This window comes from Elephantulus edwardii, unplaced genomic scaffold (genome assembly GCF_000299155.1).
Source record: "Elephantulus edwardii isolate Elephantulus edwardi_28Jun2011 unplaced genomic scaffold, EleEdw1.0 scaffold00066, whole genome shotgun sequence".
In the NCBI taxonomy this organism is placed as follows: Eukaryota; Metazoa; Chordata; class Mammalia; order Macroscelidea; family Macroscelididae; genus Elephantulus; species Elephantulus edwardii.
The window spans coordinates 2,091,452-2,110,708 of NW_006399816.1; the positions used below are offsets into that span (position 1 = coordinate 2,091,452).

The 19,257-nt window shown below is 45.2% G+C and overlaps 1 protein-coding gene across 1 annotated transcript; it reads right to left on the reverse strand.

The window, feature by feature from the left end:
* Positions 1-13,964: 13,964 nt before the first annotated feature.
* LOC102855494 (relaxin-3 receptor 1-like) lies at positions 13,965-15,125 on the reverse strand. Its single transcript, XM_006888364.1, has one exon. It carries the CDS (start codon positions 15,123-15,125, stop codon positions 13,965-13,967), a length of 1,161 nt encoding a protein of 386 aa, XP_006888426.1.
* Positions 15,126-19,257: the final 4,132 nt, after the last annotated feature.

Sequence of the window (19,257 nt, forward strand, 5' to 3'; positions counted from 1 at the left end):
CCTGAGGCTTATGAAATATTTCTTGTTTGGGTCAAAAGGGACTTAAGAATGGTTGCCTGAGCTCAGGTGCCTGGGTCTGCCATTGCCTGGATGCTAGGGTCAGATGGATGCATAAAGAGGACAAGTAAGACGTGAGTTAGTTATCCTGACTTAGCTAAAGGGGCAACCACTCACTGCCAGGCGCAGAGAACTGGGTTCACTCACTCTTCTGACTTATTTAAAAAGGACCCCAGAACCTGAATTTAAGCAAACACTGTTGAATTTTAAAATACTGATACCTATTTTTTCTGTGGTAAACGGTGTTAGCTGAACAAAGCTCAGCTGTGGGTCATCTGTAACTTGCAGGTTGTCTTTCATCCCAACAGTGGACTATGAGTTAGCCATTGAACCTCCCAGGCTTGGGCCCATCATGGGAGCATGCTTCCCTTCAGGCCTGCCATCTCTGGCCTTCTGTGTCCTGGGGAACAGCAAGCAGGGTGCTCCTTAGAGAAAAGGTGGCAAAGCTTTGTCTCACCTCCTTCAGGAATGTTGTTAGGAGAGGCCTGTCCTTTGGAAAAGGACATCATGCTTAGAAAAGTGGAAAGTCAGCAAAACAGAAGACCCTCAATGAGATTATTGACACAATGGCTGTAATGGGCTCAAGCATGTCAGAGATGATGAGGCTGACACAGGATGGGGCAGGGTTCAGATCCAGTGTAAGAGGTAGTGGACTCAATGGCACCTAACAACAACAACAACAACAACAACAACTATTATTCATGCATAAAGTCCTTGTCTATCCCTTCTGCAATAGTTTATCTTTGTTTAAGATTCATCTCCTTCTTCTATACTGGGAGAGACTATCTTGTTTGGCACTGTATCTTCAGTGTCCAGCATAATGTCTGGCAAGGCTTGGGTCCTCAGACATATTTCTTGAATGACCAAGACTCTAAGGAAGGAGTTGACAAAGTGGATCCATGGGGAAAACAAAGCTTAGAAAGGTACATGAATTCACTTGAGGTCATGCAAGGAGTTTGGGGCAGAGCTGGCTGGATCCCAACCACCCTGCCCCCCAACTGGAAAGCAACAGAAAGACATTCCAACACATTGCTAAACAGTCTCTCAAAAATACATGCCACGTGGATCCTGGCATTTAACAAGAGAAATATTTATAAAGATCAAAGTTGAACAGTCCCGAGAGAGCTTTTAAATTATTGTGTGTTTTTGTACAAAAGAGCACAGCAGCAAAAGACTGGCCATGCTGGAGTCTTGGGGAAAGTGCTCATGCAGACAGGAGCTGGGCGTCAGTTAAGCCCGGCTGCCTTACCCCTTCCTGTCCACCTCACTGCTAGGTCCCACCGTAAGTGGGTCCTGGTGAGTCCAAGGGACAATGTAAGCCCTGTATGTCACTGCCTTCTCATATTTTCTAGAACTTCCTGGCATGGTTTGCAGCATAGGAGGAAAAACCACAGTGAAGGACACGGTCATCATCTAGGTTTGCTTGGACCTGTCCCAAATTGAGCTTTGGAAGCCCCAGGTGCCAGGAAACTCATCAGTTCTAGGCAAGCCAGATTGTTGGTCACCTTCACTTGGGGGTGGCCTTGCTTGCCTTTAAGGAGGACCTTGCCAGCCTTCAGCTCTACCATTGACTCACTGTGTGACCTTCGAGAGCACACTCCCTTCCCCAGATCTCAGTTTCCCCATCTCTACAATGGGGGCAATGGATAGAACTTCTGAGAGTGCCTCTAGCTTCCACATTCTGAACTTCATGGGCTTGAAAGTGTTAGACATTGTAAGCATGGCACAGAGTAGGACAGGGTTCAGATCTGTTCATAGGGTTGCTATGAGTCATATTCAACTTGAAAGCACTGAACAACAACAATTTTTAATTAAAGGGAGCTCTGGTGGCCTGATAGTAAGAAGCTGCACTGCTTACAAAGCCATGTGGCTCAAATCCAGAAGGGGCTTTTCGGGAGGATGGGCAATCTCCTCCTGTATGATTTACTGCCTCTGAAAACCTGCTGAAGGGTCAACTATGAGTTGATTCCAATTGGACGACATATAACAACACCACCACCTATTTTGGTCTGCTGTGTTGCCACATCCACTGCTATCCCTAAGCCTCGTAACCCTAGTACAATAATTCGAAGTGACAATTAGACCTCTGCAGGGGTCAGCCCTCCACAACATTTCTTTGTCCATTCACGAAGTGTGTCATCCTTCCTCAACAGAAGGACTTTTAAAATGAAGGCTACTTCCTCCCCAGGGAATGAAACGTTGATTTCTAGATCCCTGTTTACTTGACATTTTAATCAAGGAGTTAAGAGCAGAGAAGCTTAAAGCTGACATGTCAAGAGTCAGGGCAACGCACATTTCCATTTCAGTGAGGAATCTTCCAACACCCACTCCAAGCCAGAGGCTGTTGTGGGGGAGACACAGACAGATCAGAGAAGCAAGGTCCCTGGCTTTGAGGATTGGCATTTGCCTCGGGAAGCTGAGCTATGCCCACAAGCAACTGAATCATGGAGCAATCCGAGGCAGCCGCCCTCAGAATTCCCAGGAGAGAGAAGCCCGGACAACTGAAGGTTGGACTATGTTACTTATCAACACAAACCTGCCATTACTAAGGAGCCTGAACATTTTCAGCTAGATCAACACCACTATCCATGGTCCCTGAGTGCTTTAAAAGAAGGGATGAAAAATGCTCTGGGAGGGAGAAAGGGAAAGGGCGTTTAGACTCTGGATGCTGAATCCAGGGTGTCAGTAACCAGGACAACAGAGCGTCACGGAACAGGACAAGCAAGGGGCTATGGAGTCTCTGCATGACACAAATGGTTATGCACTGGGTTACTCACTGTAAAGACTGACGATTCAAATCCAGTCAGAGCTGCTTTGCCCTCTTGGATTCTTTCTAGGCCTGGTGATCTACTTCTGAAAGGTTACAGCCATGAAAAGTCCTGTGGGCCACACAGTTCTATTTGGAAAATATGTGGGATCATCAAGAGTTGAAATTCACTTGATGACACTCTCTTGTTTTGTTTTTTGGGGAAGGACAAGAACACTCCCCAGCCAAGCTCAGTTGGGCAAGGCAGGGTGGGGCTGGCACTCCAGGCAAAGGGCACAGCATAAAGAAATGTTTGATGTGCATGATGTATGAGAGAGTTTGGTCAGAGAGGGGCTACAGAGGGAGACTAAGACCAGGCAGAGGGCAAAAAGGAGGCTAAGGATTCGAGCTTTATCCTAATGTTCACACTTCTCATACCAAGATTCTTCCTACTGCTATATAAGAGACACTTGAGTATAATAGAGGGCATTCTTTTTTAATTGTAAACATGGATGTGGTATGGAGTTGACTATAAACTGGATTAATTTTGATGGTAAAACAAAAGATTTTTCACTGCAATCCCAGAGGTACTGTTCGAATCCACCAGATGCTCTGCTGGAGGAGGGGTAATCTCAGTCAGATCCACTCACACACACTAAAATTAAAATATTTTTAAGGAATGTGTTGTTTATAATCTAATACAGATCCTGTAGTTTGCATTTCTCTTCTCCTGACCTCTAGTGGACTTAGATGTAGAGGTTTTAGGGGAGGGGATTCTTCCAGACCAGGGGAGTAAGAGAAAGGTTTAAAGCAGAGAAGCATCCTGATCAGGTTCAGTTTATAAACTAGAGATTACCTGAGGAGGATGGGAGGGTCTCCCTTTGAATTGGATCTTGGCATCAGCTGGCATTTCAACAGTGTGACATAGAGTAGGAAGGGATTCAAGTCGGGCGCACAGGGTGAGCAAGGGAAGAGATATGGGAGGGGAAGCAGCCTGCATAAGAAGCTCCACGGGATGCTTGATGAGGCTGCTGACTGTGAAATGACAGTGTGTGGCAGTGGGATGGTGGGATCTGACTGCCAAGCAGTAGGAGGCTTACAGATCAATCCCTTTCTAACATAAGAATCACGATGCACACTTTTCACCTTAAGCATGTATTAGCTACATCCAACAGGTTTTGACATGTGGTTTTTTAACATATTTTCCAGAGTCACATTGCTCCATTTTGAATCTTACCTTTGTCATTTAACTCCACGAATTGCTCTTTCTTCTCTGGGAAATGGGAATACAGTAACAACAAGCCTTTTAAAATAGATTCATAGCATATACTCAACAACAAGGAAACTGCATGGTTTAAAAATAAAAAAATCTGTGTCAGTGTTGTATCTCCCCCCTCCCCACATCTATCCAAACTGTATGCTGAGCAAATCATTCAAGAAGTTGGATTATATGATGAAGATTGTGGCATCAGGATTGGAAGAAGACTCATTAACAACCTGCTTGCCAAAAGAAACAAAGATGTAAAGCACTTACTCCAGAAGTTCAAAGACTACAACCTTCAATATGGGTTACATCTCAACATCAAGAACACAGAAATCCAGAGAGCTCTGGTGGCCTAGTGGCAGGAAGCTGCACTGCAATCCCAGAGGTATGCTGTTTGAATCCACCAGATGCTCTGCTGGAGAAGAAGGGGCACTCTCCTCCCGTACCAGTCAGATCTGGTTTGATGGTACACACAAAAAAATAATAAAATTTTAAAAATAAACCAGAAATCCTCACCACAGGACCAAAAGCATTATCAGGTTGTTGTTGTCGTTGCTGATTGCTTTCCAGATGAGCACAACTCAAAACGACCCTGTGAACAAAAGGCCTGAAGCCCCTCTATAACTATTGACATTTATCAAAGTTCATAGAGTTTCCGGAGGCATGGTATTTAAGAAGTGGATGCCACTCCTGCACACAAAATAATACCATGATAGATAGAGAAAAGAACAAAGTTGTAGATGGTTTTACTTGAATCCATATTCAACACCCATGATAGCAGTAGTTAAGAAATCAAGTCAAGTTGCATTGGGAAAATCTGCTGTCAAGGATCTTTAAAGTACCACAGAGGAAGGACATCAGCTTAAAGATAAGGTGCGCTTAATCTTCAGACACTCTTATTTCCAATTGCTTTATATGCATCTGAAAGTTGAACAGTGAATAAGGAAGACCAAATAAGAACTGATGCCTTTGAATTGTGGTATTGGCAAAGTATTGAGTATCCCATAGAATGGCAAAGAACAGAAAAGTATGTCTTGGAGGAAGTACATCCAGAGCGCTCCCCCTCAAGGAGATGAGTCGGGACAGTGACAGTAAGAACGGTTTGAGCATGGCTGAGGTCATGAGGATGGCACAGGATAGAGCAAGGTTCCTATCCGATGTTCGAGGGGTTGCTATTAGTCATAGTCAACTTAGTAACATTTAACAACAGCAAAACACTGTGATTCCTGTTTCATTTTGAATGTTTTCTGGTTTCTGTGATGATTTGCATTTTTGCATTACTTTGAAGATTTTTTCAAACACAACAAACTTAGTTTCATGGTTGTTTAATTTTTTTTTAATGATTTGGTTCTTTTTTGAGGGTCTCATTAAAAACTAGTTTAAATTAGTTCCATTTTATTTTGTTTCTTTCCCACATCTTTAAAATTGTGACTTGAGTGAAAGTTTACAAAGCAAATTAATTTTTCACCCAACCACCCACACACATTTTGTTCTAGAATATTAATTGTTGTTGTTATGTGCCGTCGAGTCACTTGTGACTCATAGTGACCCTACGTACAACAGCCCTAAACTCTGCTCTGTCCTGTGCCAAAAACATGAAGTGTTTCACAAATTTGCATGCCATCCTTATGCAGAGGTCATGTCAATCTTCGCTGTAGAGAGGTTTGTTTAGATTTGTTGCCATTATTAACTTTCAACTTACTTGATAGTGATTAGTTATTATAGTTCTGTTACAATAAGGATTTGTTAATTTTGTTGAAATATGAGGCTACTTAAAGACTGGTGGTTTTTTTTGCCTCAAAAGTGTTCTGTGACCACTTGGAAAGAATATATATCCTCTTCTGGGTGTAGAAAGGAGCTCTGTTGGTATAGTGTGTAACATATTGGGCTGCTAACTGAGAGATAGTTGGTTCAAACCCACCAGCTGCTGTGAAGGAACAAAGGTGTAAAATCTCCTCTGGTAACTATAAATTGGAATTGACTAGACAGCAGTGCATTGGGTGTAAGGTTTTATAATCATTTAACCAAGTTTGTCAATTATTGTCCAAGTCTATGCTCTAGTTTCCTCCCACCCATCAGCTCTGAAGGACAGTCCTTCTTTTTTTTTTAGCTTCTATTTCTTGGTTCTTCGGAGATTTCATGTAGTGAGGGATTTATTTTCTTCATCTGTGCTTGCTTCTCTGTACCTAATCTTTTATCTCTCAGAAGAGATTGAGTTGAAACACTAATACTGCCTCATTAACGTAACAAATAAAACTTTCTTCCCAAATAAGATTATAACCACAGGTATGGTAGGATTTGGAACACTATTTTTAGGTCAATCCCTAACACACAGCATATTCACAGATTCACTACTTAAGGAGGAAGCCAAATTAACTTTTAGCTGAATATCTAAAATCTCACTGACATTAAAGAGATAAACACTATACACATTGGTGTATAGAATTCACCTTGATAGAATCCTTGCCTTTTCTGAGGGAGACATGGCTTCAGTTCTTAGCCAATGCACCTTATCAGCCAGTGGGGTCTTGCTTGTTACTTGATACTGAACAGGTTTCAGTGGAGCTTCCATATGCAATAGATTAGGAAGAAAGATTTAGAGAATGCTCCCCCAAATTGTCTTTATAGTCTAAATGCTTCCTTATGTAGCAAGTGGTTCAGAAGTATAATTTAGGTCAAAGTCATTTGGATGGCTTGTTAGTTGAAGTGGACATATTATGGCCCCAATCTAGACCTATTAGATCAGACTGTCTAAGGATTAGATTATGAAACTGTATTTTGGAAAAGTCTCAACTGTTTTCATAGCAGCCCTGTGAGAGGCAAAGTATATAATGGCTTTTACCAATTGAGCTATCATTTATTGACAGAGGTGTGCTAGAACTGACCACCATAATCAAGGAGTTATCAATTTCTCTTTCATAACTCTGTCAAGTTTTAGGATTGTTTTAAACCTTTTTATTGCTAGCTGATTGAAGCAAATATATCTGCCATTCAACATTTCATACAGTTTGTTCCCTGATATTGATTGCAACCCCTACAATGAATCAGTCATCAGTTTTATCCATTTTTGCTTTATAAAGCAATTTGAGGCTTTGACATTTAAGGAACATAAACCGAAATTATTCAAGTATCTTGCTGGATATATCAAAACAAAAGTATAATAAATCTTACCCACACCTGTGGTTGCAATCCCACTTAGAAATGGATTTTCTTTGTTGTTGAGATAGTTTAAATGTAGCATGTGCTTAAATCAATCTCTTTTGAAATATAAAAGAGCAGATTAAGCAAGTAAGCCAGCACAGAGGGGGAAACGGCACACCACACACTCTACAAGGAGCAATCTGAAAGGAGACAAGGTCTTTTCTGCAGAGGATAGAGTAAGAGAGCTTTCCACTAGGGCTAGCAACCTGAATTTGGACTTCTAGCCTCCTAAATTGTGAAACAGTAAATTTGTGAGACGTTCCCACCTGTGGTATTTCTGTTATTTGATGTTGTGTACCGTTAAGTCAGAACTTTTCACAGCCGACCCTCCAGTGGATTTACAGAGACTGTAACTTCTGGCAGCCTTGTGATAAAGGATCACACCATTAACCCAAAGACATGAAGTTTGAATCCACCAGGTGATCCATGGAGAAAGACGATCTTCTCCCATGTGACTTACAGCCTCTAAAAACTGGGAGATTTCATTGCACTGGAGGGTCAGCTATGCATCAGTTCCAACTCGATAGTTGCATGAGAGAAGACTGTCTCCTGAAGGGCAGCTGGTTGATTCAAACTGCCTGTCTTTGTGTTGGCAGCCTAATTCCTTACCCATCAGGCCACCAGAACTTCCGATTTCTGCCACAGCAGCACTGACTAATTTGGTACTGTGTATTGTCATACTTGGGATTCATCCCCTCTATGTCCAATCTCCCAATACAATGACTCTAAGCTTTTCATTCTTTTAGCCTTTCACTCCTCTCTCTTCACCTCTTCTATTTTCTACTCCTTCTCATCACCACCTAAATAAACAGCACCTTCCCTCACAACCCAATGGCGTCTGACAGGTGTAAAACTGACCATCATGATGAAGAATCTGTCAATTTCTTCTTTATAATTCTATTATTTAAAAACCATAATTATTGTGAATTGAGTGAAGGTTTACAGAGTAATTTGATATTCCATTCAACATTCATACACGGCTTGTTTCATGACCTTGATTGCAATTCCCACTATGTAACCTCAGTCTATTCATTGTGGCTTTATGTAATCTGTCTCCTTCTCAGGTCATTTTAAAAGCATCTCTGTTTGCTGTCTCTAGTGCCTTACCTCCTGTTATAGACTAAATTCTGTCCCCCAAAAGAGGAGTAACCTGTGAATGTGACTCTGTTTGGAAATGGGGTCTTGGAAGATGTTATTAGTTAACATGAGGTCATACCAGGATGAGCTGAATCTCAATCCAATACAAACCTCACTCACTGTTGTCTCATCTGTTCTGATTCATGGTGCCCCTCCACTGGGTTTCCGGGACTGTAAATCAAAAAGGGAGGAGACTGTCCATCTTTTTCCCTCAGAGCCACTGATAGATTTGATCTGCTGGAAACAACACATCCTTTGGATTAGGAACACAACCCACTACAGTGTCCTTATAAAAGAAATGATGCATAGAGACATACAGTGGGGGAAGCCATGTGAAGACGGAGGCAGAGACTGAAGTAACAACAAATGCCAAGGATCTCCTGTTTCTCACTAGAAGTTAAAGGTGAGCCATGGAAGATTCTCATTGAAGCCCTCTGAAGGTATCACATATCACATGGCCAGAACTTGTATGACAGACTTCTAGACCTGGAATTTTGAACAAATAGATTTGTGTTCTTTAAGCCTCCCAGTCTGTGTTAACTCCTGAGGGCAGCAGAGAACTATACTCATGTTTCATTCCATCCTGACTAACTCCAGTCTGATGACTAGGAGATAATACTGAGTAGACCTGAGATGGTGTGTCAACTCTGCAGCTGATGGTCTGTATTCTACTTTTCTTCTTGGAGTCTTAATTCTGCTTCTCCATGAAATGGGAACAATCATGTAGTCTTACTCTCAAAGATGCTGAGGACTAAATGGGATAATGATAGAAAGGAGCTCTGGTGGTACAGTGCATAGCTTATTGTGATGCCAATTGTGAAGGTCAGTAGTTCAGATCCAACAGCTGCTCAAAGGGAAAGCTGTAGAGCCTTGGAAATCCTGAAGAAGAAAGAAGCCATGAATTGGAATGAACTCAGTGGCTGTGCTTGCTATGGGTGAAGTATATAGTCTGAATGAAGGTGAGTTCTAGAGAAGGCTCAGGGTGGCTGGATCTGAGGAGCCATCTTTTTAAAAAATTTTTTTTATTTTATTATTTTTGTGTATGTACCATCAAATCAGATCTGACTGGTATAGGAGGAGAGCTTCTCCAGCAGAGCAGCTGGTGGATTCAAACCACATACCTCTGTGTTTATAGAGCAGCTTCTTGCCAGTAGGCCACCAGAGCTCCCTATACAGAAGCCATCTTCTGAAACATGGGAAAACGTTGAGGAAGACGCCTGTTGGTTAAGGGAAAGAAAAGAGACCAAAAATCACGTCATACACAGGCACGCTGAAAAGTGAGGACATACAGAGCAGTGCGCATTCGTTCCTCCAAAATTTATTGAGTAACTACTGTATAATCAACACAAACAAGAATCAGACACAGACATTTATAGTTCATAAGAGAAAACACAAAAACATACTCAGTGTCAGTTGGCCATATTTCACAAGCAGAGCTTGATGCAAGGGACTAGGAAGGGTCTCTGGTACCTGACCCTTAACTTTCAAATGGACCACAGGGACTGAGGACTGAGATGGCATGTCATAACAGAAAAAGTGCACGGAGCATTAGGAGGGGTGCAAAGTAAGACAGAAGTCTCCAAAAACTTTCACAAAGAGCAGGCGAGGGCTGCAGAAAGGGCTAAGCGAATATCTCTGCCTAGCATTCTAATACCTGTAAGGCTCCACGGAGGAGCTGGGAGTGATGTGGACAGTAAAGAGAAAGTCTCAGCCACTCCGCAGTCCTGAGGGAAAGAGACAAGTGTGGGTCAGGAGGAACTGGCAAACCACCTCTATCTCACCTGTCTCACTTCAAGGCTGGCGTTCCAGAGCCCGCCAGGCAGTATGACTTAGGGTAGAGGACCCAAGGAAACGTCCCATTCTCTTCAAAAGAGAATCCCTCACCTTCAGCAGAGAACGCTGAACTGGCAGGGTATTGGACCATATTTGCAAGCTAATAATGCTCTTCAACTCAGGCTCCACATCTCTACCCAGTTAAAGGGGCTTTGGGAGTCAGTGGGTTCCCTCACATATCTCCTTCCATCACATGCCAGAGAAGGTGTCAGGATAGATGACGACACCTGCCATGCTGATGATTCACTCGGGCCATTACTTCTCATCATCCTTGGCAGCTCTGACACCACAGCAACCCCACCCTCCATTCAGAGCATCTATTCTTCTTCCAGGCACCTGCTCCTCTTTTGTTTCTGGGCCTAGAACATACGTTCTCATTCAACCTCCCTGAGAACTTTATCCATTTTTGGCATCTGGCATATGAACCAACAGCGATGAAAAGTCTGGGCTTTACAAGCCGGGCAGGTGCTGTGGTTTGAAATGCTTGTAAACTATGTGGCCTTGGGCAATTTCCTCACCTCTCTGATCCTCAGTTTCCTCTGTGGATAATATTAATTCAGACTCTTTGTGAGACCCTAACATATTCAAAGCACTGTGCCTGCCTCAGTGTGTGTGCAGTAAGTGCCAGCTCATTATTCTTGCGCTCCTGGCTGTGGGGAATTCTTTCTTTCCCTCGGAAATTTCTGCACTTCTGTCCATGTGCTTCCCTATTGACTACTATAGACGACCCACTCAGGCCCAGTGCCCAGCTTCTGGCTCACTCTTTCCAGGCAGTCTTCCAGGCAGCCCTGTGCCTCACCACTTCCCCTCAGTGCTGGGGCTGGGACTACGCTGGTTGCATGCTTGATTAGTGGCTATTTATCTGGAGTCATATATGGGCCCTGTTTCTACAAGCAAAGCCTGGAATCCACGACAGGGAACACCAGGCCTCTTCTCACAAACAGTTACCAGTTCAAAGCTAAGCACACTCTGAGCCCAGACTACCAAGACGTATATTTAATCTAATTCCCCTTAGACACATCATTCTCTTCTGAGTGGGCAACCTATTAATACTGAATTGCATCACTACTACCACCACCCCACCAACCCTTGTTACTGTCAAGCGAATTCTGACTCTTGGTGACCCCCCGTATTAAGAACAGAACAGCTTCATATGGTTTTCCATGTTGTGAGTTTTTGGAAGCACATCACCAGGCCTTTCTTCCACGGTACAGCTGGGTGAGTTTAAACTGCTCTCCTTTAGGTATGTAATTAATTGGGTGCAAATCATTTGCACCACCCAGACCTACTTTATGGTAAGAGCCAATAAAAGTTCATCTTGACTTTGCTAAAAGAACCAACTCAAAAGAGTTAAGTAATTATGGTATTTTATAGGATCTCGGCTCTGTGGCAAGAAACGACTCTAAGACAGTTTGTGAGTAGAGAACTGTTGCTGTTGATTTTGTTGTGTGCCCTCCAGTAGCAATGGACCCATAGCTGAACCTCCAGTGATTTTCAGAGGCTGTAAATTGCACGAGAGGAGAACGTTCATCTTTTCCCTAAGGAGCAGTTCATGGATTTGAACCACTGGTCTTTGAGTTAGCAGCACAACTCCTAACCCACTAGATCCCCAGAGTTGCCAACAACAACTACAACAGGAAAGAACATAGAGAGGACTGAAATGTAATTATTAAAAAGAAAAAAGAAAAAGCATATGGTATCAACCCTCTCATTTTATAGATGAGGAAACTGAGGCTAAGAGAGGCAAAGCAACTTGTTCTAGGTCAAACAGCAAGAAAGAGCAGAGGTTTCTTAACTAGACTTTCTGATTCTAAGCCGAATCTCTGCCTTCTACACCTTGTGTGATGTTTACGGAATCAGTTTTGTAACTTTCTGTGATATAAACATGATTTGATAAGGGATAAATTCTTTCAGATCTCTTTAATAAGCTATTTTCCTGCTTCAGAACACTTGTGGTCCCCAGACAGGTGTGGCATTCTCCTGGGAGAGCATTCCATGTCTCATCTTTTAGTTTTTAGGGTTGGCCCTACAGCCAACTGTAGGGGCTTAGCTGTAGCAAGATAGCAGGAAGCTGTGGTAATCGTTCCTTCTTCCTGTTGCTCCCATAAAACATATTCTTCTTGCACACAAGGGAGAAGTGGATTGTAAAATGACCTACTTTAAAAAAAATAACATCAAGAGAAGTCATTAAGGATTGGACTTACTTCTGAACCATTGCAGTTCCTCACTTTTCAAAAATTGTTTTCCTTCTAAGTGAGCAACACTGTAAGAAACCAAGATTCCTCCATATTGTGGTATATTGAAGGAATACTAGTATTGCCCACCCTCAGGGGCCCTGGGACGCTCACTCCATCACATGTTAGCTGGGAACATCACCCCCACTTCCACGCTACTCTGGGAGGACACATCTGCAGATGTTTGGGTTGATTCAGTATTCTGCGTGGGCTCCTGGCTTGGATACCAGGTATGAAGGAATGGACTTCCCCCTTTATATTCAAGCATCAACTTTTCCACCTTCAGAAGCATCAGGCATAGAATTTATGTGCAGATCTTTGCAAGGATGTAAATATGAATTCTGACCTCTGGCCACCTAATCTCCTTAAGCGATGTGTGCTGAGAATGCTTTATGGCGACTCTGCATCACTATGAGAATCAACGGCTGCCTAACAGAGAAGGGATTTATATTGGCTGTCTTCTGATTTGCTTTTCGGGTATGTCGGCCGAGCAGGAAGAGAAGACGCTGACTGCTAAGGGTTAGCATCATGCAAGCACTGAAGCCATTCACCCACCTATCTCATTTTAGGCACTGGTTCTGCAGGCTTTTAAAAGGGGCTGCTGAAATCATCGAGCCACTCCACACCCTCATTTGATATACATCAGTTCTGTCTCCAATGCTCTATGTCAGTGTCCATTCTATCTCTGCTGGAATGCTTCCATGGACAGAGACCTCATTACCTGATTAGTGGATCAAAAATGGAAAACAGTTCATCATAACTAGGGGTTGGGATCTATTTCTCTCCCTTAGGTCCCGGTTCTGCCCTCTGGGGTCACTCAGGCCACTGCTGATCCACTCAGCGTGGGGGGAGGAAGTGACATGACCACAACCCCTCTTTTCTATGCTGCCCAGTCCGGTCCCTCTAAACTGCTCCTCATAGACCCTCTTTACCCAACATCTAGCGTTCTCGGGGTCACAGTACACTGCTGAATCAGTGATACGTGGGGTGTGGAGTGTACATGGAGCAGGCATGCCTTGGCCTTGTAGAAGGGCTGCTTTGGAGCCTGCCATCCCTCCATCCCGGGTTGATAAGCACCTTGACCTTTCTTTCACACAGCTCCCTGGTAAAAATAAAAGGGAAACTCAAAGCAGGAGCCAAGACTGTTAAGTTCCTTTAAAAGTATTAAATGGAGCTCACAGTCTGGAGAGAAGTGCCAGGAATTATCAAGCAGCAGCCCCATGATTCACCTAATTTCCATTTCTCCTAGTGCAAACGGGGAAACAGGGGCCAGGGTGTAAGGGACTCACCCCTGGTCACACAGGATAGAAGCAAATTCTTTCAGGCTTATCTCCACCTCCAGCAGGCAAGTCCTGCCCCTGAAGAGGACCCCAGAACCTGGCAAGTTGGACACTGTTTCTTGACATCATCAACCCCACCTCGAACTCTGCCCATCTCCTGGATTCTGTCGCTGGAGTGGGTGGCCCTCCTTGAGGGGTGTGCTTCTTCATGTTCAGGCCTGGTTATTGGAGAGCGTGGATGCTGGAGCACGGCCTTCGGAGCCGGGTCTGAGGTTCGGGGTGCCCTTGGCACGGCCACACATCTCTCGCAAGCCCTGGCGGAAGTCGCGGCGCAACAAGCAGTAGAGCAGCGGATTGAGGCAGCTGTTGGCATGCGCCAGGCAGATGGAGACGGGGAAGAGGTAGGCCTGGGCGAGAAAATAGGCGCGGTCCCAAGGGATGGCGTCCAGCTTGATCAGCACCCCCCAGAGCGTGAGCGCCTGGTTGGGCAGCCAGCAGAGCAGGAAGGCCAGCAGGACGCAGGCCAACGCGCGGGTGACCCGGGAGCGCCGTCGGGGCCGGACCCCTGACGACCAGCTTGCCCGCCGGCGCCGCAGGAAGCGCAGAAGCAGCAGCGAGCAGGTGCCCAGCGTGGCCAACGGTAGCACGAAGGCCACGGCGATCTTTTGCAGGTGGTAGAGCGCCAGCCAGTCGGGGCCACGGTCGGGGAAGCGGAGCAGGCACAGAGGCTCGCCGCCCACCCAGACCGCCGTGGCGAACAGGGTGGTGGGCGCCGTAGCCAAGACGGCTGCAGCCCAGAGGAAGCCACACACGCAAGCGGCGGGCGGGGCGCCCCGACGGCTCGGGCGCAGCGCGCCCACCACTGCGCAGTAGCGCGCCACGCTCATGGCGCTGAGGAAGAAGCTGCTGGCGTACATGTTGAGCACGGTGAGTGTCAACACTACCTTGCACATGGCGCCTCCGAAGGGCCAGCTGAAGTCACGCACTGTGTCTGCAGCCCAGAAGGGCAATGTCAGCACGAACTGAAGGTCGGTGGCAGCCAGGTTGAGGAGGAAGCAGTTGAGCAGCGAGGGACGCCGCCGCTGCTGGGAGCGCACCAGGACCAGCACCAGCACATTGCCCACCAGCCCCACCGCGCACAGGACCAGATAGGCGCATGCGATCAGCGCTCGCAGGGCCAGAGCCGCGCCGGCGCCTGTCGCCCCCTCCAGGCAGTCCAGGCAACGGGGACCCCAGGCGGGGCGGGAGCTCTCAGACCCGTTGCCCACCGAGCTGTTGGGGGGCAGCCCCGACGACGCGTCTGTCAGCCTGCTCAAAGAGATCACCGACTCGATGGCGCGGGCGACGCGACAGCTGCCTCTGGCCGACGCCATAGCTGCGAGTGAGGGACGCAGGAGTCCGGCCCGGTCACTCTGTAGCTGGTAGTCCACAGAGAGAGCCCGGAACCTGCAGCGCCCTGAGGCCCACCCACGCCACAGCCGCAACACTTTTAAAGAACTAGAGGCCCTCCCCCGCTGGCCGACGATTGGTCCGTTTCACCCTCGGCCCCGCCCCAAGAGCCTTCAAGCCGTGTTTCTACTGGCTGTTTCTTCGTCTTTGATTTCGTGGCAAACCTGGGAGCCCTCCACCCGTGAACTGAGACGAGACGTGCCACTCAGACGATTCACAGAGATGCGGGGTCGCGGCTGTACGGGTGAGGACTCGGCTCTTACTCCTGTAATAGCTGTAGCACTTGGGCCTGGGGAACACAAATTATGAGAAGGGGAAACACAAATTATGCTTTGCAAAGCCGCGTCCCACTCTTGCCTAGAGGCCCCAGGTAGTTAACTGGTTGGTTACCTAGTAGAGATGCTCAAGTCTGGGCAGCAGGGCTTGACAGTTTATCTGCGCTCCAGCTCTGTTCTCTCAATTCCCCCTCCTCTCTAATAAAACCATCTACCTTCTCCTGATTTGGCCAGGGGTGCCCTACATCCCCACTCTCATTTTATTCTGTCCTTTTAAGTGTTTGTGACCTCTTTCCCAAGGTCACCAGACTGTCTGGACTGAGGCGACTAAGTAGTAGCAGCTGGGGAAGGAGATAACCCGACAGAACTTAATAAAGGACCGGTATGATGGAGCCCTGACTGGGTCTGCACCCACAATGCGTGTGTAGAGGTGAGTCTAAGAATCTGGGAAGGCTTCTCTGAGGAGGTGGCTTTTGAGCTGGTTCCCGTGCTCCCTCCGATTTAAGGATCTCCAGTGACATTTATTTGCAATCAGAATCAATCCCAGATTTCCTGCTTTGAAGACACTTTTAGCCAGGCTTTAAAAAGAGAACACGTAAGAACAAAAACAAAGCGTTCCATACCCCAGAGGGCTGGAGTAGAGTCTAAGCACTGGCATTTTTCAAAAACAATTTCATTATGGTGAAAATATGCACAACAGAGCCTACACGTCGTTTATATTTGAATTTCTACATGTATATTCAGTGACCTGATTACACTTCTCAAACTGTGAAGCCATTTTCCCTATCCTTTTAGCATAAATGCAGTGCTCTCTAAGCAAAAGTTCCTTCTTTCCCCTTGTCTCCTGCCCTTAATAATCTTTAGTTTCTAGAAATTTGCTTATTTCATCTGTATGAGATCACATGGTATTAGTTCATTTGCAACCGACTTCTTCCACTCAGCATACGATTTTCAAAGTTCACCCCAGGCATGGTGAGCCCTGGCATTTTAAAAAGTTAGGGTGGTCAGAACTGCCGCAGAGTCGGCCTAACTGGTGGCAATACCTTTCATTCCCACACTCAGCAAAATGCTGCCCGGGCCCCATGCCATCCCTATGGTCAGTTGGAGATCTAATTGTTTGGATCCATAGGGTGTTTATTTTTTTTCATGTTAAAATGCAAAAGGTATAATTTTATTTTATATTGGAAATAAATTTTTGAAAATTTATTTACATATAATTATTTGCACACATTGTGTTTCAATCATGTACATTTTGTTTTATACAATTCAATATATACATTGTTTTATGTAATGAATTACTACTGATCTATGTCTATTATCACCTTGACTTTCTAAGTCCACATTGAATCTTTTATTCTGCAACCTTTTGCCTCTCACCCCCTAACTTCTGCTATCCTAGTGATTTTCTCGCTTTCCCTTTTTCTGCCACCCTTTTTCCCTTTGCACTTTCTCTTTGAACATTTGTTTATTTGTTTATTGGTCTTCTTCAGTTAGCTTCCTATTTTCACAATTGTGATCTTATGCAGTATTTGTTCTTAAGTGACTGAGTTATTTCACTCAGCATAATGCTTTCTAGATTCTCCCATGGTATATAGTATTTTACTGAATAGTTGTTCCTTAGTTTTACATGGTATTTTGTTGTGTAAATGTACCAGTTTCTCAGTAAATTCATTTGTTGATGGGCTCCATAGGGTTTTTATTGTCTGAGTTTTGGAAAGTAGGTCACTAGATCTTTCTCCCTAATCCATTCTAGCCTAGAAGCTCCTCTGGTATCTGTTCAGCATTGTGGCAACACATAAGCCTCCAATGCCAGTGGGATAATGTCTTATTTATACAAGGTACATTGACCAGGAATCAAACTCTGAACTCCACATGGAAGGTGAGAGTTCTGTCACTGAACCATCACTGTGGCCTCTTTTTAAAGGTACCCCAGGAATTCCAGTATATGTCAGTCAGAGTTGACAACACTTCCTCTACTGTTTTTTTTTAAATTTAAGAAAGAAGCTTTCTTTAGGGGAGTGGGGTTCCACCTGGCCAGCCTGGTCCTGCCCACCCCATCTCTGCCAGGCAGCTTTACTTCTTCATCTCCACGGTCTTCTCCTTCCTGATCTCCTTGGCCAGCTTCCCAATCCACCTTCAGTATTCACTGGACGTGAACGCTGAGTCCTGGTTCACATCCAAGTTCTTTATCTTCTCATCTAGGGAGTCAACATCCTTGAGAAGGTCAGGCAACTGCTGAGTGACCAGTTCCTTAAACTCACTGAGGCTGAGGCTGCACATGTTGCCCTCCTGCACTGAGAAGGTGACAAAGGTGGTTTTGTAAGGAGGTGCTCTTTTTTGGAGAGGAACATGATGTTGGGAGGGGTGGAGGGTGGGCAAAGGAAAGGAAGACCCTCAAACAGGTGGATTGACAAGGTGATAGCTGCAATGGGCTCCTGTGTGTCAGGAAATGTGTGGATGGCACAGGATAGGACTGGTTTCAGATCTTTTGTTCATAGGGTTGCTATGTGCTGTACTCGACTCAATGGCACCTAATAACAACAACCGTCTCAATGACCATCACCAGCTCAGTCAGTGGCTCTGCTGCCACAGTTGTAGCCAATAACCTGAGGGACTGACCGGGGCAAGGAGATGTGATGCAGTGAGTATGGGAGCCGCTGGGCTCCACATCCTCTACCTTATCTCAGCCATTCTGAGCCCTCAAACCCTTCTTCCAAACACACAGACCTGCCCTTCCTTAAGCACACCAGTTTCTGTTCTGCCTTAAAGGCCTTTGCCTTGTTCTTCCCTCTTGTTAAGAATGCCTTTCTCCCAGATTTTTTATATGGCTGACTCCTTTTCAGGTCTTAGCTCAAATGTCTTTTCCACAGCAAAGCCTTCCCTCGACCATCTTCTTTACTTCTAAAAACACTCCTTCTGCACCTACTATGTGCCAGCACCTTGCTGAGCAGTGGGAATGCAGCAAAACACCTGGAGCATATTATCTTCTATTGGATGATAAAAACAAGTTAATGAGATGGACTGCTCTAGGGGAAAGTGCAACAAATCAAACAGGGTAACAACAGTCCAGGGAATGAGTGCCAAGGCAGGAAGGTGCTTAGAGAAGACTCCAGGAACAGGGCAAAGAGGAATTCCTGGGGAGGGAGGAGGTGTTAGTCCCATTGATGTCACTTATCAAGGAGACTTGGTACCACAGTGGATTAACATTGAGATGCCAATGTTTGGCGATTCAGATCCACTAACCTCTTTGCAGAAGGATGAAGTAGTCACTTCACAGATTTCCTTGGAAATCCTAAGGAGACAGTTCTCTGTCTTACAGGGTCATTATGAGCCGTGGATTTTCCATCATTTACCAGCTGTGTGTCCTGACATTAATTATCAACCTTGTCTATTGGTAAAGGAGTATACATACACCTCTTCCCTATTACCAATGTCATATGGATCTTGGCAGAAAGCAGAGAGTGCCAGAAGGATATCTATCTGTATTTCATTGACTATGCAAAGGCGTTTAAGTGTGTGGATCACAACAAACTGTGGATAACCTTAGAATAATGGAAATCCCATAACACTTGCTTGTGCTTATGTGAAACCTGTACTTGGCCCAAGAAGCAGTCCTTGGAACAGAACAAGAAAACACTGCATGGTTCGAAATCAGGAAGGGAGTGTGTCAGGGATGCATCCTGTCACCACACCTTTTCAATCTGTATGCAAAACAGATTATTCAGGAGGCTGGGCTTTATGAGGAGGAATGTGACATCAGGATTGGAGGAAGACTCATCAA

Coding starts and splice junctions, on each gene's coding strand:
- LOC102855494 (XM_006888364.1), bottom strand. CDS start 15,125: ATGGCGTCGGCCAGAGGCAGCTGTCGCGTCGCCCGCGCCATCGAGTCG.